This window comes from Porites lutea, chromosome 7 (genome assembly GCF_958299795.1).
Source record: "Porites lutea chromosome 7, jaPorLute2.1, whole genome shotgun sequence".
Taxonomy (NCBI): domain Eukaryota; kingdom Metazoa; phylum Cnidaria; class Anthozoa; order Scleractinia; family Poritidae; genus Porites; species Porites lutea.
Window position 1 is genome coordinate 20915445 of NC_133207.1, and position 26373 is coordinate 20941817.

General features: G+C 40.1%; 1 protein-coding gene and 1 pseudogene across 1 annotated transcript in view; both read left to right on the forward strand.

Annotated features, from left to right (window-relative positions):
- The first annotated feature begins 2262 nt into the window (after positions 1-2262).
- Positions 2263-19013, forward strand: LOC140942993 (uncharacterized; annotated as a pseudogene).
- A 1709-nt stretch (positions 19014-20722) lies between these two features.
- LOC140944103 (uncharacterized) overlaps positions 20723-26373 on the forward strand; it is a 7725-nt gene continuing 2074 nt past the window's right edge. The window contains exons 1-7 of the mRNA XM_073393227.1: positions 20723-20922; positions 21802-22488; positions 22724-22898; positions 24787-24884; positions 25469-25550; positions 25818-25963; positions 26205-26373. The exon at positions 26205-26373 is cut by the window's right edge and continues 2074 nt beyond it. Coding sequence (XP_073249328.1) covers positions 20815-20922; positions 21802-22488; positions 22724-22898; positions 24787-24884; positions 25469-25550; positions 25818-25963; positions 26205-26373 — 1465 coding nt within the window. The 5' untranslated portion in view covers positions 20723-20814. The remainder of the gene's footprint in view (positions 20923-21801; positions 22489-22723; positions 22899-24786; positions 24885-25468; positions 25551-25817; positions 25964-26204) is intronic.

Consider the following 26373-nt stretch of genomic DNA (forward strand, 5'->3'; position numbering starts at 1 on the left):
TCGGGACATTTGACTTTGACCGACAGAAGCCTGGTATTACTGGTATCAATTCAGAAGCGGTTACCAGGTCCGTTCCTCGAGGCTTTCTGAAAGTCACGCTGTTGGCGAAGGGTATGAAGTTTTCATTTGTTTTAATCACCATAATCCGATACTTTAAACTGTCTATAATGTCTATTTTAAGAAAGTTTTTATCTTCAAGTTCCCTTCTGATTGTAAAACTCGATTGAAATCGAATTCCACCATGAAAGTCAGAGGATTTTTTACGAGTCACTGATGCGACATGTTGACCAGATGTTATAAAGCATTTTACGTTTCATTAATATTACAATAGCACGGTCAGTCTTCCTGGAGTGATTTTGTTGTTCAAAATAAGAGATGCTAGTGGAGAGAGAAAATACTTAATTACAGCGAGTAACTTAACGGAGCTTACGTTAACCTTAAATGAAAGTAGTAAGAATGTACTTTTGAAATGTTCTTTTATTCGTTTTATATAGTTTTATAGTATTGTTTGTTTAGATGTTTTCCCCTGGGGTGGGGTCTCTTTTGAAACTTTTGATTGACATTTCGTTTCCCACCCTGGGGAATTTGATCAAAAAAATTTTAAAATTATTTTGTCAAATCCCCACCCCTTGCCCGCACTCCCCCCCCCCCCCCACGGGGTTTACATTGATAGGTGCATTACTCTGGGGTAGGGTATATAAACCAGAGAGTTTGGATCTAGAACAGGATATCGTTTTCCAGGAGACTGATCAATTGGTTGAACATTTTAGTCTAAACTAGGGAAAGCGGGAATTGCCACTCAAAATATAAAGAAATCAAATCGGTTTTGTTTTGGCTAGACTATGCTAGTGACCTTAGTAGTTTCTGGAAAACAGCTACTCTAGGATAGGGGATTTGGGGAGTTTAGTCTAGTATAGGGTAGCAAAATTCTGCTGAGCTAGCTCCGATATAAGCTAAGGATTCCAGGGTCCCAGCCTCACATCCGTACCCAAAATTCCTAAAGTAGCCCCCCCCCCCCCCCGGATTCCCGCATTCGTAGTTTTGATGAGTTCCCCTGTTGGAGAAGGAAACGGCTGATAGAGGGTCTGTTGCTCCTAAGTCCCGGAAATTAGGGAACTTAAGCACCAGACGTTCTTGGTACTACGGACGCCAACCAGAAGTATTTTTGCAGCATGACAGCCACTGCGCATGTCTAGACGTTCTTGGGCTGCAGTCACGGGCTTCAAAACGCGAGTTCTCAGGTTGGAACCAGAAGTTCAGAAACGTGAGTATGAACACAGTTAAAATTGCTAATATTTGATGTCCAATATAACAGTTTCCAATCCTTGCATATTCTTTTGTTATGTTAGAACTTTAAAAGCGTAGTAGAATCTTTGAAAGACATTTTCAACTGAATTATCTGTCCGCGTTCGTGATGGTTTCACGTTGGTTTGCTTAGGGACGGACCATTAGAAAACTTATGGGGTGTGGGGGCGGGCGTAGTACAAAAAAAATATTCGCGCAAGGGAAAATTAAACGAAAAAAATTCATGCACGCCAATTAACCCTAAGAAATAATCATGCTATGGCATAAAAAAAATTCATACAAGGAATTTGATGACGAAAAAAACTCCTGCGGCTCGAAAATTACCCTCCTCCCCCCCCCCCCCCCCCCAATAACTTTTCTAATGGTCCGTCCCTTAATGATTTGCATTTGCTGCGTAAACCGCGTCCCCGATCCAGTTCTGCGCGGCCAGCTATGCACGTCTGGTGCTTAAGTTCCCTATTATTTCTTAAATACTGTAAAACTGACCTGTGTTTAGCATTCACCTTTGTTAAGCGGTAAATGACAAAATAATGACAAATAAGCCCCGGGGCTTATAATTTTCAAAAGGCCCTTTTTGAGGGGCTTATTTTTGGAGGGGCTTATATTCGGAGGGGCTTATCTACGGAGGGAATTTTGCGTTTTAAAATCGATGGGCTAGCCTTATAGTTGGAAAGAAATTTACCGTTTTTGCTTCGTTTTGCTTTGTATTTGTGGGCAACTTCCAACAACAAGCTCCCCCCGGGGGGGGCCTTATATTCGGAGGGGCGATTTTTTAACAGAGGGTTTTTTGCGTTACGAGTTCGAGGGGCTTATATTTGGAGGGGCTTATTTTCGAAATTTTACGGTATGGTTGGCTGTTCCCCAGATTGCGTTACGTTTGTGACAAAAAAACCGGCCGGCGAAACATGCTCAGTGGTCATACTCGTACCCGGAAGCTATTTACATGTAACAGAAGATCCGGCAATAATGTACAAAATATTTCGTGGATTAAAAGCGTATGACTTCGATGCTCGCCTAAGCTGTCTTTTTACAGAACAAGTCGATCGTTCATCCCGTAAAGATGGCGATAGTGCGGAGCAAATGGCCCGATATTAACATTCCCGAGAATTTAACACTGACAGAGTTCGTTTACCAGAACTTCGACGAGGACGAGACAGGACGGCGATTGTAAGTGTTTTTTTCCTTCTTCTTCTGCTTGTTCTTCTTCTTCTTTCATAATGAGATTAGGCCCGTTTCAAACGTCGTGCTACTGCCGTGCCGAACTCAACTGATCGAATTAAATTCGACTTGAGGACGGCAGTTGCGCGACGTTTGAAACCAAGTCGTGCTACTGCCGTGTAAAACGGCAAGCCTTGCCGTGCTACACGGCAGTAGCTCAACTTGGTTTCAAACGTCGTGCTTCCGCCGTGCCGAACTCAATTCATGAATTATAAATACATTAGAATATATTTAAAAGTCTGCTAAACCGTTTCTTTATTTTTGTGTTTTGTTTTTGGCAACAGCCGTTTCATTCGACTGTCATTGTGTGAATTAAATTCGACGTCTGAAACCAAGTCGTGCTAATGTCATGCTGCAGTCGAGCTACAACGGGAACTATAGTCGAGCTACAGTCGAGCTACAGCCGAACCAGCTTAGCACGGCGTAGCACGACGTAGCACGACGTTTAAAACAGGCCTTACTTTCTGCACATTCACATGACCTGAAATATAGGAAACTGTAGTTTTAGTTCAGAGTGATAGTGCGTGGCAAAGGCCTGGCAAAAGGATCTTTGAACTACACTAATGCGTGACGGTGTCAGTACTCGGTTACTGGAAGAGCAGGATCGGAGATCTAGAATCAAGGATTAAGGATGGAGGATTAGGGGGTTGATTGTTGTACTAGAAAAAGAACCTAAACTTTTAACCTTTTTGTGCAATTCTATTTATTACAACCATAGAATATTGGTTATTATATACATTTCAGAACTTAGCAAATTAAACTGAGGCGTCTTTCATGATTGTCTATATAGTAAATGAAAGCTTTTCAGTAACTCAGTGTGCTACGAAGATTTCTAACGTGAATTTCATTAGGTAAATTCTTTAACGCGCTTTAATCTATAGAAATAACCGTTAAAATATTAGGAGGCCGGGGGTATAGTGGTATAGTATCTGCCCCTCTGCAACCCATACTTCACAACCCGAGTGAGCAGGTGGGAGAATCTCAAAACAATCATGGATATAGAAAGCTGAAAAGCCTTCAAAATGTAAGAGTAAACTTGCGTGTTTATCATCAGCTTTAACTGCTCTATAGTCCCAAGGAGAAATGAGAATTTAGTAACTATGTGAACATTTTTTCCAGCTACGTGAAAGCCTTCTGTTAAAATTGTGGGGTCCATTTTTGCGACTCTTCGGGCTTACATGAAAATAAGCGTTTTGCGTTTTTAATGACAATATTCTTAGGTTTGGTCAGGCTTATCTCATATCATAAGGCTCCTTTGAGAATAAATGATCGCTAGTTGATGCGTGATCCCTACGTCTAAGGTATATAGGTGGATTATGCTTGCGTTTGTTGTTGTTGATTTTTGTCATAATAAATTTGAAGCGAGTTTTCGTAAACATGTGTTGAGCAATTAGAGTTCGTGGCAATCTCTTTTTTTTACGAGTGTATTACCGAATGAGATGGGACTTCTGTCTTTTGCAGATCGACGCTGTGTCTGGAAGAAAGTTCTCCTTCCATCAGCTTAAAGATCAAACTCGCCGCTTCAGTTCTGCGCTGGCAAAAAAAGATTTCCGTAAGGGAGACGTTTTGGCAATGTATCTTCCTAATGTCATAGAATACCCGATAATCTTCTACGGCGTCGCGAACTTAGGCGGAATTGTCACAACACTCAACCCACGGAGCTCACAGGACGACCTTGTTCACCTCCTGAAACTCTCTCGCGCAAAGTTTCTCGTCACCACTCCCCCGCTCGCGGAAAAAGCTTTCAGTGCAGGCCTGTTGGAAGAAATTCATTCCGTGTTTGTGATTGGTGAGACAGAAAACTGTGAATCGCTTTCTTCTCTCTTAGCCGACGACGGCACGGCTTTTCCGCAGGATGTAAGAATAAGTCCAAAAGAAGATATAGTGGCTTTGCCATTCTCAAGCGGAACTACAGGACTCTCCAAAGGCGTGATGCTCACGCATCATAATCTTATAGCTCAAGTGCGAATACTCTTTAGGGACCGCCAACCTATTAAGGATACTGAAGCGATGATAAACGTCCTCCCGCTCTATCACATCTATGGCCTTGCGATAATTATGGGAGCGAGACTATATCTAGGAAACACAATGGTCCTTATGTCTCGCTTCGAACCAAGCGTTTTTCTTCAAGCTCTTCAAGAATACAAGGTAAGTTTTATTGAGGGATGGGAGACTGGGAAAGGATAAAATTCCGTCAGGGAGGGGTGGCAACGTCGCACATGGTGAACTTCGCAGAAAGTGTAGCCTAAATGAGTGAGAATCGACAATTGTATCTTATGGAAAGTTTCTTTCGCAAAATCTTTCACCGTCACGATTAATACAATCCACCATGTTGAACTGCAAAAAGGATCGTATTCATTCAGTTCAATTGTCTTCTCCTTAGATCAAGCTTTCGTCCCTAAACTCTCCCAATCCTCCTCTGCAGTTAAAATCAAAGAGAGTGATTACGCACAGGGAGTACTGAGTGCTCTCTGGAACTGAAAATATCTCTACACTGCGGATTTTACTTAGTAAGCTTGAAAAAACAAGTTTATATTTTTAGTGTCAAAGGTGTTTCTGATTCACGATAATGTTTGACATACTTTCAGGTAATGTGTAAAATAACTGACCTTAGTTTACCGGCAGTATGCACGTACATACTTCACAACCACCGTACTTATTCTAACAGATGGGATTATTTCTTTAAAGGTGACACTTGCTCCCCTTGTCCCTCCCCTGGTATCATTCCTGGCCAAGCATCCCTTGGTAGACAAGTTCGACCTGTCAAGCCTCAAGGCAATCTCCTCGGGTGCGGCTCTCTTATCACGTGATCTGGAGGTAAAAGTTGCCGAGAGGATACCTAACGTAGAGAGGGTTGCACAAGGTAAAAAATTAAGCGACCAGAAGTTTTGTTTGCTGCCAGTTTTGTGTGTTAAGTACCAAACTTAGCCTAGTTTCTGTATGTCGTTTGTCCTAGGCTTCACGGTCGCGCATTTTCGCCACGACAAGATCCGAAATGAAATAAAGAGGCCTAGGCTCAGGAGTCCATAATCGAGAAAGAGTAACACCAACGATAGGCCTCTGTTGCGGAGTTTTCAAGGACCAGTTTATTTTTAATTACATTTAAGAGCACTTTTCCTCCCGAGAATGGAAGCTCCTCTCGGTGAAAACAATGTGACACTAGGACAGGGAAGTTGCTCGCTTCGGGTTATGGGCTCCTGGCAGGTAAAACTGAGAAATATACGGCAGCCGCGCCTGCCTTTTTGGCGATCGAAACGGAAGAAAACATCGAGCGTACCCTTTGTGTTCTCGCCTGACCTCCGTGTTCTAGTGCGCCTGAATGTTTCCTTCCCCTTTCTTGTTTTCGCGCTTACGATTTTCCCCTATCCCCTTCGTGTTCTCGTGCGCTCAATTTCCCCCTTTCCCTAGCTTTTGTGTTTTCGTGCGCCTGAATTTCTTCTTTTCCCCTTTGTGTTCTCACGCCACTCGATTTTTAACCTTCCCCTTCGAATTCTCGCGAGCCTAATTTCTCCTTTACCCTTCGTGTTTTTGCGCCACCCGATTTTCCTCTCTTCCCCTTTCTCCTTCGTGTTTTCGCCCCTTGGTGTCCCTGCGCCCCTAATTTTCCCCTTTCCCCTTCAAGTTCCCGCGCTCCCGGTTTTTTCCCTTTTCTCTTCGTGTTTTCGCGCCACCCGATTTTCCCCTTTCCCCATCATGTTCTTCTCCTTTCTCCTTAGTGTTTACGCCGTCTGATTTTCCTCCATCCCATTGGTGTCTCTTCGCGCCCGATTTTCTTTTTTTTCCTTGATGTTCCCACCCGCCCGATTTTTCCCCTTTCCCCTTAGTGTTCTCGCGCACCCGAATTTTCCCCTTTTTCCTTGGTGTTCTCACGCTGCTAAACTTTCCCCTTCCCCCTTGGTGTTCTCGTTCGCCCGATTTCCCTTTTTTGTCCTTGATATTCCCGCACGCCCTATTTTCCCCTATCCCCTTGGTATTCCTGAGCGCGAATTCAATGCAAATGTTTTATTTTTTATTCAAAATATTTCTAACTTCTTAATATCCTTACCTTCACGTATGCTTTCTTCAAAACATTTGCCGCTTCAACATAGGAAGGCAGAGGATGATTTCAGGAAACTTATCCATTCTACACGAAGTTAACTTGCCACAAACCTTTCCATTTCCCTCCTTTTAGATTTTTCAAGTGACAAGTCGTTATTAAAAATTGAATCAAATTATACACATCTTTAAAATGATGACCTCCTTCTGCGCGCTCGGTTATCATTAAGAAGGCCCCGAAACTCAGACATTATCATCTTAGGTAACTTAGTGAAAGATGTTGCCCATCAAAAGCTTTTCCGAATACACTTATGATCGAGACCTTAAACAGCTTAAGTTTTCTTTTGGTTCATCCGCTAGGATTTGGAATGACGGAAACTAGTGGAACGACCCATTTCAGGTCTCCAGATAAGGAAACAGTTCCTGGTTCTGTGGGTGTTCTGTTGTCCAACTTGGAATGCAAGGTAGGCACTGTATAACGAGTGAACGTCGATGAACTTGTAAAGGGATTTAGCTAGGGTTACGTTTACGGCTAACGGCAAACGTCAGTTTGTACCATAATGTGACCAAGTTTCCCCTATACTTGTCGTTTTGTGTTGATTGTATCTGCATGTACTAAACATTAGAAGTTTCATGCCAGGTTCATCAATAAGAATTATTTTGGACAGCTTTTACCTTCTCATTTCCAAATTTGAGAACTGAAGATTGTCAATTTGAATCTATCTTTCCCGTAAACACCATTCTAAATCTCTCCAATGCAACAAACCACTTAGCTTCGCTCCGATAATGAGATATTAGGCTGCATTTAAGTCGTCCATTTTTCACGATCTTTTTCTACCCTTCCATCTTTGCCCCACGTAACTTAGTACGTAAATAAGGCACACATTATGTTTCATCTGTTGTTCTTGAAAATGAGAAGGAAACCACTGAGCAGAATTAAAGTGTACGTTATTTATTACGTTTTACAAGTGGCATATTTTTTTGCGCCATAATCATTATACCGTGCAAGATGGTTCTAACCTTTTGAGTCTTTGGATAAAATCCTTCATAACCAATCAGGTGACAGCTATTGCACAGTACTGTTCTGTGGTACTCTCCATTATGCTGAATTCACATTTACAGTCGAACCCCTATTAAGCGGCCAGTAATCAAAGCCCCGAAAAAACTGTAGAAAAGAATGGGAAATTAATTATCTATTCAAAGGCCACCTCTTTTAAGCGGCCGCGGCCACCTTCTGGGCGTTTCAACGAGAGTTCTCCCATTGTTGTCACCTCTATTAAGCGGCCATAAAGCGGTTGGTTAAGCTTCATTTTTAAGAATATAGTGAAGGAAAATACGGTCCGAGATATAAGGTGACGGCCGATTGTGGACCATAATGCTTCTTCCGTCGCGTGTTTGTTTCAAAATAAAGTGATCAGTTTCTGCTAAAGATGATGCTAATTTATGACGAACATAGGCGGCGGAAGCGGGGGGGCTGGGGGGGGCTTCACGCTCCCCCCCATACTTTTGTAGAAGAATAAATAACTTTCGTTTATTTTTGTACCAAGGTTAACTCATTAGGAGTATTTTGGAAAGTTCAAGTGAGCGTCCAATCGTCTCCGTAAAACAAGAAACAACGTACGTAACCAGTTTGATTAGGACATTTCAATTTTTTTATCCGCTCTCCGTCCCTCCCCCACCTTCTATAGAAGGCTATCTTATCTAGCACAGGAAGAAATAATAGAATTAATTTGTTTTAAGGCTTACCTAAGGATACACAAAAGAAGTATTTAAACTATCTTTAATTTATTTACTAAAGACATGAAATGCACTTTTCATAGACTTTAAGGTGAAAATTAAAGGCTAACTTATGAACCATTTCATAACCGCTTTAAGTTAAGAAGAAAGGTAACTGAAAGGTTCATTTCATAAACTTTAGGAACTGCTCCTAAAGCGTTCTAAAGTAACATTTAATTGATCTTTTGTGTCAACTTTAGTATAGCTTTAATTTTTCAAAAATGATTGGTGGTATATCTTTGCTTTGCCTTTAATTCTACTTTAATGTAGTATTAAAGACTCATGTCATCTTTAATTTGTCCTTAATTCTATTTTAATGTTTTATAAAAGCCCCAAGTCATCTTTAATTTGTCTTTAATTCTATTTTAATGTTTGATAAAGGAACCAGGTCATCCTTAATTTGCCTTTAATTCCATTTTAATGTTCCATAATACCCCGCGTTTGTCATCTTTAATGTGCCTTCAATTCGATCTATTTTAATGTTCATTAAAAGCCCCAAAGAAGAGAATAAGATAAAGGGATTAAAACTGGGGTATCTCAGCTTGTCGGAGAAAAATATCATAAGTTGAACACTGGAATCCATGACTGCATGGTTCCTATTAAAGAAATAAATAAATACAGTGAAACAAACAAAATCTACTTTAAAATCAGTTTATTGTCAATAATGTCTAATTCTTATTTTGAAATTATTCACTGCCTACTTTAATGGGAAAACCATTTCATGGTGAAAAAAAATAGACCAAAGACCACAAATTCAAAAAGTTAAAAGTACATCTTTATTAAATAGGTTTGATGATCGTTAATTTATAAAATAAATTCACAACACTGTTCATTGTCAACTTATGAAGATAGTCCTGCAATCACACAGATGAAGTGGTTGAAGTATCAAGATCTGATGCTTGAGCTTTAAGGCCCATTCAGGAATTTCAGGAGGGTCACGTTCTGACGGCTCCGTACAGTTCTAGGCACAATCCTGTCACGTGCCCTCTTAGACAGCCTCTTGTTATACTTTTTATCAAGCTGCTTTTTGATTTTTCGCAGAGCTGTGCTCTCCCAACGGAGCTTTTTGATCTTATAACTGGTTAGTGCCTCCTTGCCATCTTCAACAGCTTCATAACAGCTACCCTCGCTGCTCATTGTCTCCATCAGGAGGACCTCTTCTTCCATTCTCATGGTTGTCGCCCCATTTCACCATTTCTAGGGCAGCTGTCCTCCCTGTTAACTTCTAAAAGAAAGAAACAGAATAAGAGTAGGTGGTGGGCCAGAACTCATTACAATACAATCCAACTGATTCCACCATTGGATATGTAACAAAAGAGTATAATTAGATGAGACTTAAACAATATCCAGACTAATCTCTCTTATTATTCTGTACATCACAATAATTAAATCTTATAACAAATTGTTGTTTTTTGAATGAAAAGATATGGTTAGTAGATATGTTATTTACTGCCTTTTCAGAGATAACAAGCCACTTAAACCAACTAAGCATCCAAGGTTTACATCAGGTTACTCTAAGAAATCATGCAACATGCGTGTCCTCCTTTTATGATCTTCATATTTTTCAGAATTTTTCAGTCTTCTAGTCTCATTTAATGACTGAAAATATCTTTGTAGAGCAGCTGTTGTAATGGTAAAGTAAGGTGTCTAGCATTAGCACAGGCTTACATCAGTACAGGGGTCTGTATTCTAGGAAATGATGTATTGTAGGGGAACCAATTACTCTAACTTATAAAATTCAGGGTGCCCAGCAAATAAAACAATTAAGATTTTCTTGTTTGCTTAAGGACAAAGGTAATTCATCACTTACAAACACTGCGGCCAACAGTGTTTATGTTTTACAAATGATATGAAGCTACCACCGGATGGTTAAAATCTTAACTGATGTTATATTTATATTATATCACGTGATCTGTTCCAAAATTAAAATAAACAGGAGATGGCCTAAATTTGTCCGACTTTAATGATGTGTGACTATTATACATATGAATACAGGTAAATTTACATTAACCCTTTAAACCCTAATATCAGAATTCAAATTCTCATTTGTTGTTTCTATATGTTTTCAATAGAAGCAGTGGGCAGAATTTGTTGAAGTATCAATTAGATTCATCTTGTGTGATCAGGCCCTCAATTCTCATGACCACTGTGTTTTACAAAGCACTGATATTACAAGGAGAAATTTGACGCTGATCACTCTTAGGGCTTAAAGGGTTAAGCAGTCCCACTTTCAGGCTGTTTAAATGGTCACTTCTTAAAACAATTAGCCTACCACTGCACTAAATGAAATTGTGCATTCCTTGTAATGTAATGATCACCAATGAACAGAGAACAATAAACTAGAGCTAAATTGGGTTGGTAGGCATAATACAATGGGTACCATTGTCATTCATGAGGTGGAGGTGTTCACTGTTGACCCTTCCAAGTTCTGTAGTGGCTTCCAAGGAAACATCCTGAGGTACTAATAAATCCTCCTGTCATTACTATTTCAGTTGGTTTTTATTTTATACTACATGTAATTGACCTGTTCCAAATCTGCGTAGATTCCCTCCAGGTGTAGCTTACCATTGATGTATGTGCAGTAATTTACTTTCTCTTCAAATTGTAACTTACTTGGTTTTTTAAGTGAAGCTAAGACCTGTTTGGTAGTTAAATTAAAATTTGATAGATGTTTATTATACTTACTCTTCATCAAGGTAGAAGCCGTGAAAGTCTTCCTTTTTAGAAAGGACCTTGTATATTTGCCTTAGTGTTCTCTATAAATGAAAGAAATCACATCCCTTTCTCAGTTTGACAATAATATGCTGGTCAAAAGACATCCCAGGTTATGACTCTCGGGGACAGGAGCCAGAATTTAGCATTAAAAATTCAGATGTCTGCTTTGGTTTCGTTTTGATGTCATTTATGTCTCACTCAAAAAACAGTGGGCTTCAAAAAATTAACTCCTGCAATGCAAAAAAAAAAATGACGTTCCACGCTTATTGTCAGTTATTGTCACCACCTCATATGCCCATGTAATGGTACAGTAATTTATTACATGCATACATTTTTTGTGGCGGCCGAGGTAGAAAATACAAATGAAATCTTCCTTAATCTTGTTACACAAATTTCTTCCTTGCCTATTAAAACCGTTTTTTTTTCTCAAACAAAGAAATAAGTAAAATGAAATAAAAGTGACCTATTCAGCCTAAAGTGTCACGAGTGTTGTGTATCTGACCGAACGATAGTAATTTATGCAGGATTTGCGCGCCAAAACCATTCAAACCAAAAGGGAATCATTGTTAAAAACATTAAAGCAAAGTTAACCTGAATCTAACTTTGAAGCTGTTTTTTACTACCCTGTTTATACAGTGCATTGATTTAAGTAAGGTAGTTAAAGTTTTGAAAGCTGTCGCAATCGTGACTAGTGAGCACTTAAATTTATTAACGTTTTTGTGGACAGTCACCTATTGAATGCCCCCCTGAATCCCCTGAATGGAGGTCAAATGCGGGTTTCGGGATCCAGGTAAAGTTTCCCTTTCCCCCGAATAGAGGTGTCTCTTGTATAGAGGTACACCTGTTACAACTACAAAGATTATGTGAAAATGTTTCTGGGACCAAATTTGGTGTCACCTGACTGGAGGTGTCCCTTGAATAGAGGTATCACAAAGGAGAGGTTACACTGTAATAGTTAAAGATGATCATACTCACAGAAATGAATGACCATTGCAACACACCAGTCTTAGTTTCATCCTGTAAAACCAATAGTGGCAGTAAGGGTAAGTGTTTTTATTTACCATGGTAAATACCCTATTATGTAATTTAACACTTGGCCTTCAAGTTTTGGAAATGACTTAATTTGTCTTTTCGTTTTCAACAACCCACATAAGAAATGATCACAGAATGCACACTACAGAGTACTAATAATTACTAGTATGCTATCATTTTGCCTGTTATTACATATTGGTACATGTGTGTAGCAAACTCCTATCAATAAGCAGACTACTGTAATGGGGGCTATAGCTCATTGAGCACCTGTATGCGTGGTACATTCACTGTGGGAAATAACCTTTTGTGGTATATTAATTATCTTCGTATCTTAAAAGGTTTTCACTTCGCTTTTATCCTGGTGATACCATAAATTCAGGCAAAACTATAAGACAACATTTTGCTTACTAGAAACTACACTGTACTAACTATGGCATAATACTCCTCCAACAAAAAAATAATTTTTTTTTCCTGGAGCAGATGCATCAAAATAGAAGATATTTAATGAAGAGGTTCCTACATACAATGCAACATTAAATTTTCTTTTATAAGTGGATGGTTCCAAAGTTCCTTCTCCAGTATAAAAAATGTCTTTTTGGTGCTTGAACCCTGACTAATGGCATCAAGAAAATCAGCTTGTAATTTCTAGGTACCTTTTTCTTTCCCAAGCACTCTCCACATTTCAAAATATTTTTCTTTTGCAACTGCTGTCATTTTCACTTTACTTAAAATAATTTATCTTTTTATCCTTGTTGAAGGTTGATGGTGTAAATTTTCTCTTCAGAAATTTATCAGGTATAAATAAGTGTATCTCCTCTTTGATGAGCAATTCAGACAAAAACTACTCAAAAGAAGTGCTGGTTAAATGCAACTAAATTGTGCATTACACAGCAACAGAATATTTCTCTGCATCAACACATAATTATTTATACATGCCAAAAGTCCTGGGCTTATAGTTCTCACTTACAAGCAGTTCAGAAGTACTACTTGAGTGAGCTACTGGTAAAAGGCGGCAAACACCACCCTACTCAGCAGCTGTTTACAGCAAAATAAGACCAGAACCTTGGCTTAGACATGATTATTTTCATACATGCATATTTTTATCAAAATCATCCCTTGAATGAAAAAAAACACAATTTTTAATTTGATGTTCATCAGTATTTCCCTGGATAAATCTTGCACTCACAATTAAGATAGTATATGCCATTAATTTTTAGATGCTGTGACAGAGTTTCATATGTAACACATACATGGACATGTTTTTTATTTCTCAACTTCTCTACTGCAATGTCACTGTTAAACTGGGCAGTTTAAGAAATGACAAATTTTGAATGGACAGTTATGAGAGAGGTACTTTCATGGTTTCATAACCAACAAAGAAACTGGAGAAAGAAACAAGAGATAAACTATTTTACCACTCAGAGAGAGTCATAACAACTCTCACAACATGCTTTTCTTCTATTTGTCCTTTCCTCTTGAGTGCTGACATGATAAAATTATTGTTGCTTAAACTCACTCAATTTACAGTCTGTAATGAAATAGTCAATATTCCTGTAGTCATGATAGATTTTTAATATATCGCACGTGGGCTGTTAAGAGGCCAGCCTTTCCTTTTTGAGGGGATGGGGGGGGGGGGGTGGTTAAGAAAGAAATCTTTCAAACAGACTTGGAACAACCAAATAATTTATTCTTGCACAGAGTTGAGAGTCTTATATTGAAAAATAAGGAAAAAATCTGCCACAGTAGTACGTTTGGAGAAAAAAATCTGGGCCAAAACCTAGCAACCGGGCCCTTCCCTCCCCTCCTCCCATACACACATAAATCACCCCGTGCCCGTCCCTGATTTTATACTCTAACGAGCTGAGTATAAAATAAAGATGTATGTAAAGCTAGGTTGTCATTGAAAATATATTGTTTCCAATAATATATTAAGATGAAAACTGCACATAAATACAGGAGTTTTGAAACTAGCCAACTGAAACCGAACAAGTACAAATTGCCCGCCAAAACGCGCTTTAATGCAAATGGCGATGCTTTGTGCTTTGTCCGCTCTTTACGTCCGAGGATACTAGTACTTTTAGGATAAAGCAAAAAAGGTATATCCCTTTTACACTGATTCTGCTTAGCCCTTAAACTATTAGTAGCTCCTTCTTCAAGGAGATAAGCCTGCTGCAAAGGACAATATAGACAATGCCTTATAATTATTTAAGCTCAGGCTATAATTGTCTGCGAGTGCTTACCTTGTAATTTCGAAGAATCTTCAAGACCAGTACTATCGCCGAGCCATGTCTGTACGTCGTAAACACGAGTCTCTACCGCCACGGCTAATACTTGAGACGATTCCAATTGAAGAAATCAATATTGAGGCAAGAAAACATCGAGCTCGAGAAGAAGGTATAAACGGAGCTTTACGATTAGCTTCAAATCGTTATTTTTGCGCGCGCGTTTATCCAACGATGATTTGATCCAAGACCAGTGATTGGTTCAAGCGTTACACGTGATCTTATCAATAACTTATTTACGTGATCGAGACAAATCATTGGTTGAGCAAAACGAATGATCCATGTATGTATGAGATCAACGTGACCAGGTCACGGTGCTGCACAACAGGCGCTTTAGTTTTACGAAATGTGACTTTAATACAGCTGACCCGGGACACCTGGAAAGATCCTGACAAGGTGTCAATAATGTTGCTGAACGAGCAGAGGTTGATGAAGACAACGACACAGAAGATAATAATTGGATTGTAGCTTTGGTGTTGAATCAATATTGATAGTTGCCGCTTGATCGTAGCATAAGGATTTTGACAACTAAACCGCTTGAGATATAGATCGGTCAGTACCCGATCATTGTAGCTTTTTATTTGCTCGATATTTGTGGTTTTGTGCCTTTCTTAATTTGCAACGCTGAAACGAGTGAGTGTGAGTATTTTTACTCAGTTGTCTGCTTCACAGCCAAGTGACTCGAAATAAGGTGTTAATTTTACTCACTATAAAGGGTAAAAGGATTTACCTTACTCAGCGAGTAAAGGGTTTACTCGCATGTTTTGATCATAGTCATTTTACTCAGAATAGTGAGTTGTTATAACTCTCTCTGAGGGGTAAAAAAAAGCTAACTCAAATTGTGAGTAATTTTACTCAATAAAATGAGTAAAATGAGACACTTTACTCAAAATTGAGTTACGTTAACTCATTTGTAAAAATGCTTTTTTTAGTGTAGAGTAGTCAGGATTCCCCATGCGAGCGAGCGAGTGCACGTGGTTTGTCTTGACCCAAACGGTCAACTTATTGTCACTTGAAATTATTAATTTTCAAGAATCACAAAGATGTTTTGTTAAGCTTTAATTAAGTATCCCAAAAGACTCTGAAATACAAGCGTTCTTTCTGTGTTACTTTTACGAATGTTTAAGTTCAAATTAAAGATCAGGATAGCCTCCCCGCAGACGTCCTTTGGGGTTCGTTTGTCACGCATTCATTTCTCCCCCAGTGGGGGAGAAATGAATGCGTGACAAACGAACCCCAAAGGACGTCTGCGGGGAGGCTAAGATCAGGAAAGATCTAAGATCATTTAAATTTGCTTTAATTTGAAATTAAAGGTGCTACATTTTAATAGCTAATTTTGGAATAAATTAAAGACAATTAAAACGAGACCTAAAGGTTATTAGTCTTTAATGTAACCAAAAGGTCAATTAAAGGTAAACTAAAGGGACAGAAAACCTTTCGGAAATTTAATGTCACAATTAAAGGTCATTAAAGATGGAACAGAACTTTTGGTGAGCTTTAATTTTTCACTAAAGACACCAAAATGAAAGCGTTTTTCCTGTGTAGTTTTTGTTGTCGACAGCATTGAAGCATCCGAGGGGTCTAAAATCTTGTTATCCTGATCCAGGCGTTCAGATTGTATCAAGGGGAACACGCCCTACCCCACTATCCAGACGCCTGGAACAAGCTAAAATATTGTCTTCGTCTTACAAAAAGAGACAAAGGCCGCCTTTTATTACTAATTGGGGGTAGGGGTAAAGGGGGGGCAAAAACATTCAGCCTCCCCCCGCCCCCCATTTTTTATTTTGCTCCGCCGCCGCTGACGAACCTCTATTGAGCGGTCACTTTGCCGGTACCCCGAGAGTGGCCGCTTAATGGAGGTTCAATTGTATTGTTCCCAGATTATTGATCCCGATACTGGTGACATTCTTAGACCAAACCAGGATGGAGAAATGTGCGTCAGAGGACCAACTGTAATGAAAGGTGCATCGACAAATATCTATATCTAGTGCTTGATCAGTCTTTTCTACCATCAGATTACGAAGCGAGTAGTAAATCTAAGTTAACTTCTGTGTATAAGCCCAGGTTTATTTTTTTTCGTCCGTTAATTAATTTTTTTGCATCTTCGCACGATGTTCAATATATAGACGCCGTTCATATTTTTGATAGTGAAGTGTACAATGGTTAGGGAGATAGAAAAACTAACAAACTATAGCTATTTCTCTTTTCTTTCGCGGACAAAATCTTACAATTTTGACCATTTTTGTTCCAACAATTGGTGATTTTATGTTATGCTGATCCTCTTAAGGTTACTTGGACAACCCAGAAGCCACTGCACAAGATAGCGACGGCTGGCTTCACACAGGAGACATCGCACATTATGACGAAGATGAATTTTTCTTCATTGTTGATCGAATTAAAGAACTTATCAAGTACAAAGGCTTCCAAGTAGGTTTAACGAGCGCAGCTCATATCCAGTGCATTTTCCTTTTAATCGTTTGCCACTCAATACTGTTTGTAACTTATTTTTTATCGCAACATGGTGATTGGTAAAGCTAGAAAAATTAATAATTTCTGGTCGTCGTATTCAAAGAATACGTGCGTTCACTACAATAATCATTTTCACCATTATTATTACTGTCATTGGTTAGGGTCATTGTCGTTATCATTGGTCACTGTATGTCATTGTCGTTTTCATTGGACACGGTCTCTCCCATTGTTACTATGGAGCTTAAGCAACGGCGACGGCAACGAGAACGGCAAAAAAAAGCAATGGTTTTAAATTGGCAAAACAACTTTACAACTTTTCACGTGCCTCACGCTTTTTAGTACATTTCTTAGCCGTCGTTGCTCGACTACAACGTCAAAGTGCCTCATTTCGCGTTTTTAGAACTCAACTCCAGAAAAAATTGCCAACATTTGACGAACTGAACGAGATGGAATAAGCGCGATAAAGTTTGAAGCAGCGCGACTTCACTTTTTAAGTGACGTCTTCGAAGCCGTCGCCGTCGTGGTTGCTTAAGCTCCTTACTACTGTCACTAGTACTGCCGCGGTTATCGCCATCGTCGTTGTCATCGTTGTCGACGTGGTTATTGTCATTTTCACGGCGATCGTTCTTCGTCATCGTCATCATCATCGTCGTCATTTCTGCTGTCATCATGGACGTCTTCATTCACATTGCCATCGTCATTGTCAATGTAATCAATCATTGTTATTGTCATTTTCATCGGCATTGTCATTGTGCTGTCGTCATTGTCAGTTTATTCTAGCAACAGTTACTTGATAAGGTCTACTGCTTTTGGACTGTTCATAGTCCAGCGTAAAAATCTACCAAATTGGAAAGGACCTCAATTTTCCACAAAGATACATGTATTTGCTATTATCATTTTATGATCATGTGGCGTTTTATCACCTTATCTAACAGGTATCTCCGGCTGAAGTTGAAAAGGTGTTAACTGCTCACCCAAACATCGATGATGCTGCAGTGATCGGAGTTCCCGATCCTGAAGCGGGCGAAGTGCCGAAAGCCTTTGTTGTCCCTCGTGGCGAGGTGACCGCAGACGAAATCATGGAATTCTTGTCTTCTCGAGTTGCTCCACATAAAAAGCTCAGGGGAGGGGTGGAGTTTGTCGACCAGATACCAAAATCTGCCAGTGGGAAGATATTACGAAGGGTTCTTAGAAGTAAACAAAACGAAAACGCTGTGTAGTAGATCACAGCTGAGAAGCAAGTGGACAGCTTCTGTAAGCGCCACCTGCTTACAAAAGGATTGCTCAGAGTTGGTTGGTGTTGGTTGCTGTCGTTTTTGCCCGGGGAGAGGGAGGCACTTCCTATAATTGCCTATACGGGAGGCTCCGTCCGAAAGGAGCACCATTTTTAGGCTCCATTTATATCAAAGGTAGGGTATTCACAAATTGAAGTTGATGAAAGGGTAGGAAAATCCATCATTTTTAGTAAGTACTTCAAGGGGGTATTGATTAAAATGTTTTGAAAAGACGCGCTTTAAAGACATGCTTTTAAGGTTTTTAGTTTTGTTTTATTGCACGTTACACGAAAATGACAAGAAGACTTCCTGTTGTAGCGATTTATTCTTATTAAGTAGATATCTTATCTCCCTTGGGAAAACCTGCCAACGATGACGTATCTAGTCCGGTCCTTTTCGGGTGGAGAGAAGCGACAACCGGAGATACAGTATGTCTGCTTTCTCAGGGTACCCCTTGGCGTTCGTCTATGATTTTTTTTTTACTCTCTACAAGGCGGACACAGCAGTGCCTGTTCCCATGGTATCTTAGTTCTTACACAGAATTTAGTACTTGCCCGAAAGAAAAGTCACCTTAAGCTACATCCTTTAGTCATCTTTTTACCGGTTGAGGATGGGGCAAGGGGTGCTGGCCACAGTCAGTCAATGAGAGTGTCTAGTATTCTTGCTGACCTATAAATCGGTGCCCTATATTACTAATGCCATCGACGAAATGGCTGATGAGCTGGTTATATAAGTACCACAACCCATTTGCCGTTGTCTTACGAATACTGTCTACTCAGAACTTCTATAGGTACTTTAAAGCGTGTGCCTATTAAACCATTACAAAAAGCGAATTATTCTTTAACCATGCTTGAATAATTACTTACGTTTTACGTATAAACAGGGGTATTATTTCAATAAAATTTATAACGTGCCTTTATATTGTCGAATCTACCTCACTCACAGTATAAAGGTCGAAGTTTCCCATGTACAAAATGTAAATGACCTCTGTATACTACCACTGATTTTACAGTTAACTGTTACACAAGTACAGGCACTCCTTGCAAATATTCAATGATTTGACGTTTTCTAATCCCGGAGTCTAATTTATTGGCGCCATATCTAAACGTTAGTTGTTTAAGGTTTTACTAAAATTAACTTTTGTTCTCATCTAAATTGCTATCTAAATCAGCATTTGCGCGCGCAGAAAGATTCCAGCTTATTTAAAATGTTTTGCAGGCCAACAGTTATTTCGTAGGAATCACCTCAATAGCATCGCTGAGCCATTTTTCCACCACACTTTGGCATCACTGTTCCACTTTTCATCAGTTCGATCACACTACATGATCAGTGTGCCATCCACTGTTCCACCACACTTTAGTACCACTATGCCACTGTTCCAGTCAGTTCCACCACACTTTACTGTCACTGCCCCACTGTTCCACCACATTTTACTATCACTGTGACTCTGTGCTACTGTTTCACTGTCCCACCATACTTTACTGTTACGTGACACTGTTACACTTTTCCACTGTTGTACCACACTTTACTGTCACCGTGACTCCGTGCCATTGTTCCGCCACTCTGTACTATCACTGTGACACTAGTGCCACTTTTCCACCGAACTTTACTATCACTGTGACACTAGGGCCATTTATACGAGGAAAAATAAGACGCGTCTTAAATAAGACGCGAACTGTACCATTTATACGAGCATGTCTTATCTAATAAGACGCGTCTTAGCTAAGCCGCGTCTTATTTTAGACGAAATGTGCCGTTTATACGGACAGTTCGCGTCTTATTTAAGACGAGTCTTATGTAAGACGCGTCTTATTTTTCCTCGTATAAATGGCCCTACTGTTCCACCACACTTTACTATTACTGTGACACCGGTTCTGCCACTGTTTCACTGTTGTACCACTCTTTACTGTCACTGCGACACTATGCCACTCAGTTCTACCACACTTTACTATCACTATCCCACTGTTCCACCACATTTTACTATCACTGTGACTCTGTGCCACTTGACAAGGCATTGTGATTGGCTTAAGCCCAATCCTGGGCCGCCCATTACTAATTTTTCACTGCCCCGATGCTTTAGCCTACGCCCCAGACGTAATTTAACCTACGATGCGTAAGCGTCACGCGTGTCTAGACGGGTTTATGACATAAAAACATGGACTGAGGACATCACGCGTGTCTAGACGCAAGTGTTTGGTTAAGTCTAGACGGAATATGAACTGGGGACTATGGACTTTGGATTGGTTATAAACCGCGGACTAGAATTACGAAGCTACGGACTTGGTAGCACGAATTAGGTATACATTTTAAAACGCGGACCACAGACTTATTGTTATAAAAAACGGCCTTGATATAAACAGATTGCGGACGAGCATAAGACAGTCCTAGCCTCCCATCCTGGGTAAGTAATGAAAACTTTAGATGGTTTCAAAATGTACACACGTAGTATTTACAGGTCTGCTTAAATCCTCGATTTGGTTCTTTGCAGCTGATACAAAATCTTGAAAGGCGTGACCAGACTTTTTTAGGATTGCGTTACGTTAAAAGAACAGACAAAACATGCGCAATCGTTGCACATATTTTTGTACACCCAACAAGTGATGCGTTTTGTTGGAATTTACACTGTAATTACTGTACGTATAAAGGAATGATCGGGAGTTCATAATCGGTAACCATCGAAAAAGAAGGACGAGTGTTCATTCCACAGTATGGCTATCATACGAAGCAAATGGCCGGACGTAAACATTCCTGAGAATTTATCTTTGACTGAATTCGTTTTCAAGAACTTCGACATTTACGGAAACAGGCCAGCGATTGTAAGAATTGTTCTCTACTTTTCCTTAATTTGTGTTACGTGGATTGTTTTATTTTATGTCAATTTGCTCATTCTCTTTTTAAAATCTGCTGAATGTTTCAGCGTTTGGTTTTGTGGGTCTTATTCGCCTTACTCTTGCTTTTTAAGCGGAGGGCGATCGGGCACGATCAGTAGATGCATAAAATGTTTTTACTTTACCCCTTTTGGTTTTGTCGTTGAAAAATACATTGAAAGTAACAAGAAGTACTAAAAACGTATAGAGGACTTAGTGTTTTTTGTTTCTTTCAATTTATTTCATGAGGCTTTTTGTGCTTTGTTTTCATTAATATTTGTCCAAGGCATGGCTCGATTGCGTGACAGCTGTTTTTTCACTTATCTGCATGGACTGCATGAAAGCTCTGCAAGTACCATGTCACGTACTAAACAAAAACGTTGCTGTCATCAAAATGGAGTTTGGGTGCCATAGAGTGAAAATATTGTACTTGGAAATATAGTGTTTTTCGGAACACCTATTACAAATTTATGTTCCAGTGGACAGTTGTTTTGCCCAGATTTTAGGACAAATCTTCTCTACAGGAGTTAATGCACTTAGCAAAACAAATATGGAGGCGTTGAGGCATATTACATGTAAGGGATTAAAAGGTCCCACTTCCGGTTGACATGCAGTGCTCAAAAACGCCCCCATTATCTCCCAGGTAATTGTTCAGCAGTTTCCAAGTCATGTGTTCCCACTTTAACAAAAGTAAAGTCAGTCTGACCGCCACTCTTCAAATTCACGATGCTTCCTGAAGGGGCACCATGGCTGCCTTTATTCTGTTCAGGAACCTGATGCAGCCAGAGGTGTCCTTGCTGATCGAGTGAACATATTTGTCTTATACAGATTGATGGTTTTTCCGGAAGATTTATTACCTTTGCTGAGCTCAAAGATAAAACACGCCGCTTCAGCTCTGCACTGGCAAAGAGAGGCTTTAAAAAGGGTGATGTCATGGCTATGTATCTTCCAAATGTTGTAGAATACCCGATTATCTTCCATGGCGCTGCAAACCTGGGTGGAGTTGTCACAACACTAAATCCCCAATGCACTCGAGAAGAACTTTGTCGCTTCATGAAAATCTCCAGGGCAAATTTCCTAGTAACCTCTCCTGATCTTGCCCAAAAAGCTTTCAAAAGTGGCGTTTTGGAAAAAGTTTGTTCGGTCTTTGTCATTGGGCAATCAGAGAACTTCGAATCCGTTTCCTGTCTTTTAGCCGATGATGGAACAGCATTCCCCAAGGATGTGAAAATCAATCCAAGAGAAGATGTCGTGACTTTGTTGTTCTCTAGTGGAACAACGGGGGCTTCCAAAGGAGTGATGCTCACGCATTATAATCTTATAGCACAGTGTCGTATCCTTTATGGAGATTTTAACCCTCTTGAGGACGCAGGAACTGTTATCAATGTGTTACCTCCTTTCCACGTCTATGGCTTATCAGTAATTTGCTGGTCACGTCTTCACGCTGGGCGTAAAATTGTTCTGCTGAGACGTTTTGATCCTAAAGTGTTTCTCCAAGCCATTCAAGACTACAAGGTTAGTTTCTAATGGAAAAATGACCTTGGATCTACAAAAAAAGTATCAATGTGTTTTGACAGGAAAGACTGCCAGGAAAGTACTCAAGAGAGGGGATCAGAAGCACGAATTCCCCAAGGACCATCTCTCATCCCTCAGGCCTTCGGAACTCCCCCCCCCCCTGTCACATTCATCCATGATACTAGGCAAAACAGGTGTTTATTATCATGTCTTCTATCTGACTGATTCTCAACAGGTGACAGATGCTTTGCTTGTCCCTCCTTTGGTGTTATTTTTAGTCAATAATCCACTGGTACATAAGTTTGCCTTGTCAAGCCTCAAGCATGTCTTCTCAGCCGCGGCTCCTCTCGCTAAAAAACTGGAAGAAAGTGTTAAAAAGAGGATAGCTTCTATAGAGGCTGTGCGACAAGGTTGGAATACAACCAGACCAAGGTTTTATGCCTCCTAAACTAGCCTGTGAATACAGCTGCCTCTCCTTCCTCCTTGCCACTCTCCCATGAAACACCCCTAGTGTCAAGGGGTGTGGAGAAATGGCTGTATTTTCCGGCTACTATCCAAATTGGCTCTTTAGCTATTTTCTAGATGACTATATAGTAGCCCTCAAAAGTAAATTGCCAGTCTGTTGCGAGTGTCTGTTCTCTCTTACTAGTTATTCCTGTGGGAATCGAGTAGTGAGAATCGAGAAATAGTTATAGAGAATAACAAATGATTCACCATGACTGACTTCTCGATGATCTACCTTTGAGATTCAGTGAAAAACTGATACAGGCATGCCTCCTGAAACCGGAACCTTTTTTGGGCTACAATTTAAACAATTTGATCCTCCCTATTTCGTTCCCTGAGCTTTTGTTCTCAACAGGCGAATCGAAATGATAAATCCTCACTCAGAGTCCCTCAAACCGAAAAGGAAGTGCGTCGGCCAGAAATAATAATTCTGACAGCTTTATGACCGAAGCCGGCGCAGGGGAGCACCATGGGTAAGAAAAAATGGTAGCCTATAGATGCGAGAAAATTTGGTACTCACGTGACCGTCTGTCGTTCGTCCGTTCGTCCACCCCCTACATGTAAGCTGATGTCAAATGTCATATTTAGTACTACTACACTGACGTGCATAACAGAGAAAGAGCTAGAGCGAGAGATAAGAAAACAAAAAAGACGAATTTTGTTGGAAGAAAAACATGGAAATTTTATAGCGGCGGTGAAAAAATGAGAAATGCTAGCAGCCACCAAAGTAAAAGCGAGCGGCAGAGAAAAAAAAAGCGTGTAACCAGGAAGTTTCACGTTGTAATCGTGTAAAACGACAGCAAAGAAATGTACGCAAAAGTGTTCTACACCTGAACAGTTGTTTTTTGCTAATTAGACCTATTGATTTTTTTTTGCCGTTTTCGATGCCGTCGCCGTTTAGTACACACGATTTTATTTTTTGCTTGGGTAAACTATAACTTAATATTAACAAGAGCTTCGCTTTTAGCACTGGCTAAATCTATGTATTAATTTTAGAGGTAGACAGATTGAAAAATTTCATAGTCTACTGCTTGCCATGATTGGGAAGCTGAGGGGTGGATCAAGGAATCGTTGTTCCGGGTCTCCAACTTGCGCACACTGAGACCTGTGAAAGCTAATAGTTAAAAGCCTTACATTAGTTTATACTGCGTAGACCTTTGCTGTCATAATTCGCGAATTACATGTGACATTTTATTCTTAAAGGGCCTAAGTTGAAGCACTCTTCTCTTCTGTTAAACGACAGAGTAAAGCTGTCCTAATTTCGTTAATTTCAACAGGCCCCATCGCTGAAATCTGTAATCTTCTCTATGAAGATACCAGATAAAGATGAAAGTGATATTTGCGACTCTTCGGTGGTGATTATTTCAGTTTAAAGCAAGTTACTCAACTGCTTTCAGAAATGATCCAGTTTGAGTGATACATTTACGGGGAGGGGGAGGGTCCGGAACAATTGCCCTGTTTTGATATTCGCCACAGCATCGAACAAACCCGAGACTAAGGTCATCTTGTATCCGTTGAAAAACTTCTATCATACAAGATCTACTGCATCTGTTTTGCCACAGTTCTACTATCATTTTACCCTGCGAGCAGAGTTTTCTCTGTTGCGTGGCTCAGTTTAGCATTTACGAAGTCGTTCGCGTCGCTTGTCAGGCGTACATACAAACCAACTACGCGACTGACAAGCGACGCGAACGACTTCCTAAACGCTAAAAGCCATGCAAGAGAGAAAACTTTGCTCGTAGGGTACTATCATTTTTTATACATTCATTTTTCATTCGTTATCTTCTTTTTTAGGTTTTGGGATGACAGAATTATCAGGAGCATCCCATACAGTAAATGATAAGATAGTCCCTGGATCTTTCGGTGCTTTATTGCCGAACTTAGAATGTAAGGTAGGTCTAGACTTTTAAAACGGTATTAAACCAGGTGCTTTTTCTTTATTTCAGCACTTAACCAGTCTCGAAGGTATTTATTTTGTGGTGAAAAAAGGACGTTTTTGAACGACGCACGGTAACCAGGAGTGGATATTTCTCTTTCCTTGTAAACTTCTTACGGAGTATATAGTTATTTCGAAAAGGGTGCATGCAACGGTGAAAAACTTTGCGGAATGACCTTTTAGAGTCTTTTAGAAAAGCGTTCACATATCATCCTTTAAGCGACAGCTATGTTCTGCTCAGTAAACCTTGACCAGTCTAATAGTTCAGTTTTAGGATCATAGTCAATCATTTGTCACTTATTAACGCTAGCACGGCTTCCATGTCAGTAAAAATGGTTCGTTAGTCCGGATACTGATACGAAAAAAAAAATCAATCACTCACTTACTGTTTCTGCTGTAGAGAATGTCCGCTTACAGGATGTTCCACTATACGCCCCCAACTGGTTTTTGTCTAGTTTCACCCCGACTGACCAATGTTTCTCACGTTTTCAGTCTTTAAACCAACATTTTTTTTGTTTTACTCTCCTGAAAATATCTCAGATTATTGATCCTGATACGGGTAAAATCCTTGGGCCAAACCAGGACGGAGAAATGTGTATCAGGGGACCAACTGTAATGAAAGGTAAGGTCACCCACCCGAGGGGTCCCTGTGGAAATTCTAGTCTATGGTCCCGCTTTTAGCCTGTCATACGCAATGCGCTCAGTATTTAAATGTGGCTCTTAATCTCTAACTCTTTTATTACAAGAATTCGATTCTGAATTTGATTGGTGAGAATAACTGCTTTGGTTTTTGTCTAGTTTCAATCATCCTTTTTTTCAAAAATTGTTAATACCATTCATGTGCGTAAATACCAGTACGTTTCAGAGTGCTTTTTTTTCCGTTTACTAGGTTACTTAGACAACCCAGAAGCCACTGCACAAACAATTGATAGTAAAGGCTGGTTACATACAGGAGACATCGCACGTTATGACGAAGATGAATATTTCTTCATTGTTGGTCGGATCAAAGAACTGATCAAATACAAAGGATTTCAGGTACTTATTCCTCGGGTAAGAAGTTCCTCGCTCTCAGGTAGTTCTGTTCACAGACCCTCTCTGTTCTCTTAAGAAAATTAAAACCGGGGCCTAGTTGTTCGAAGGCTCCCGATTAGCGCTAACCCGGGGTTAGCTTAACCCAGCTTTGAACAAACCGGCCCGGAGGAATATTGTAAATGCGTAAACCCATCCGCGCGATATCTTCGATGTATATGCTATGAGAGGCTTTTCTCTCTTCCAGGTCCCTCCCGTGGAGCTTGAATCATTGTTGATGACACACCCGAACATCGATGACGCGGCGGTAGTCGGAGTCCCGGATCTCGAAGCCGGAGAACTGCCGAAAGCGTTTGTCGTCCGTCGCGGAAACGTAACTTCACGCGAAATAATGGAGTTTGTCGCTAAGAAAGTCC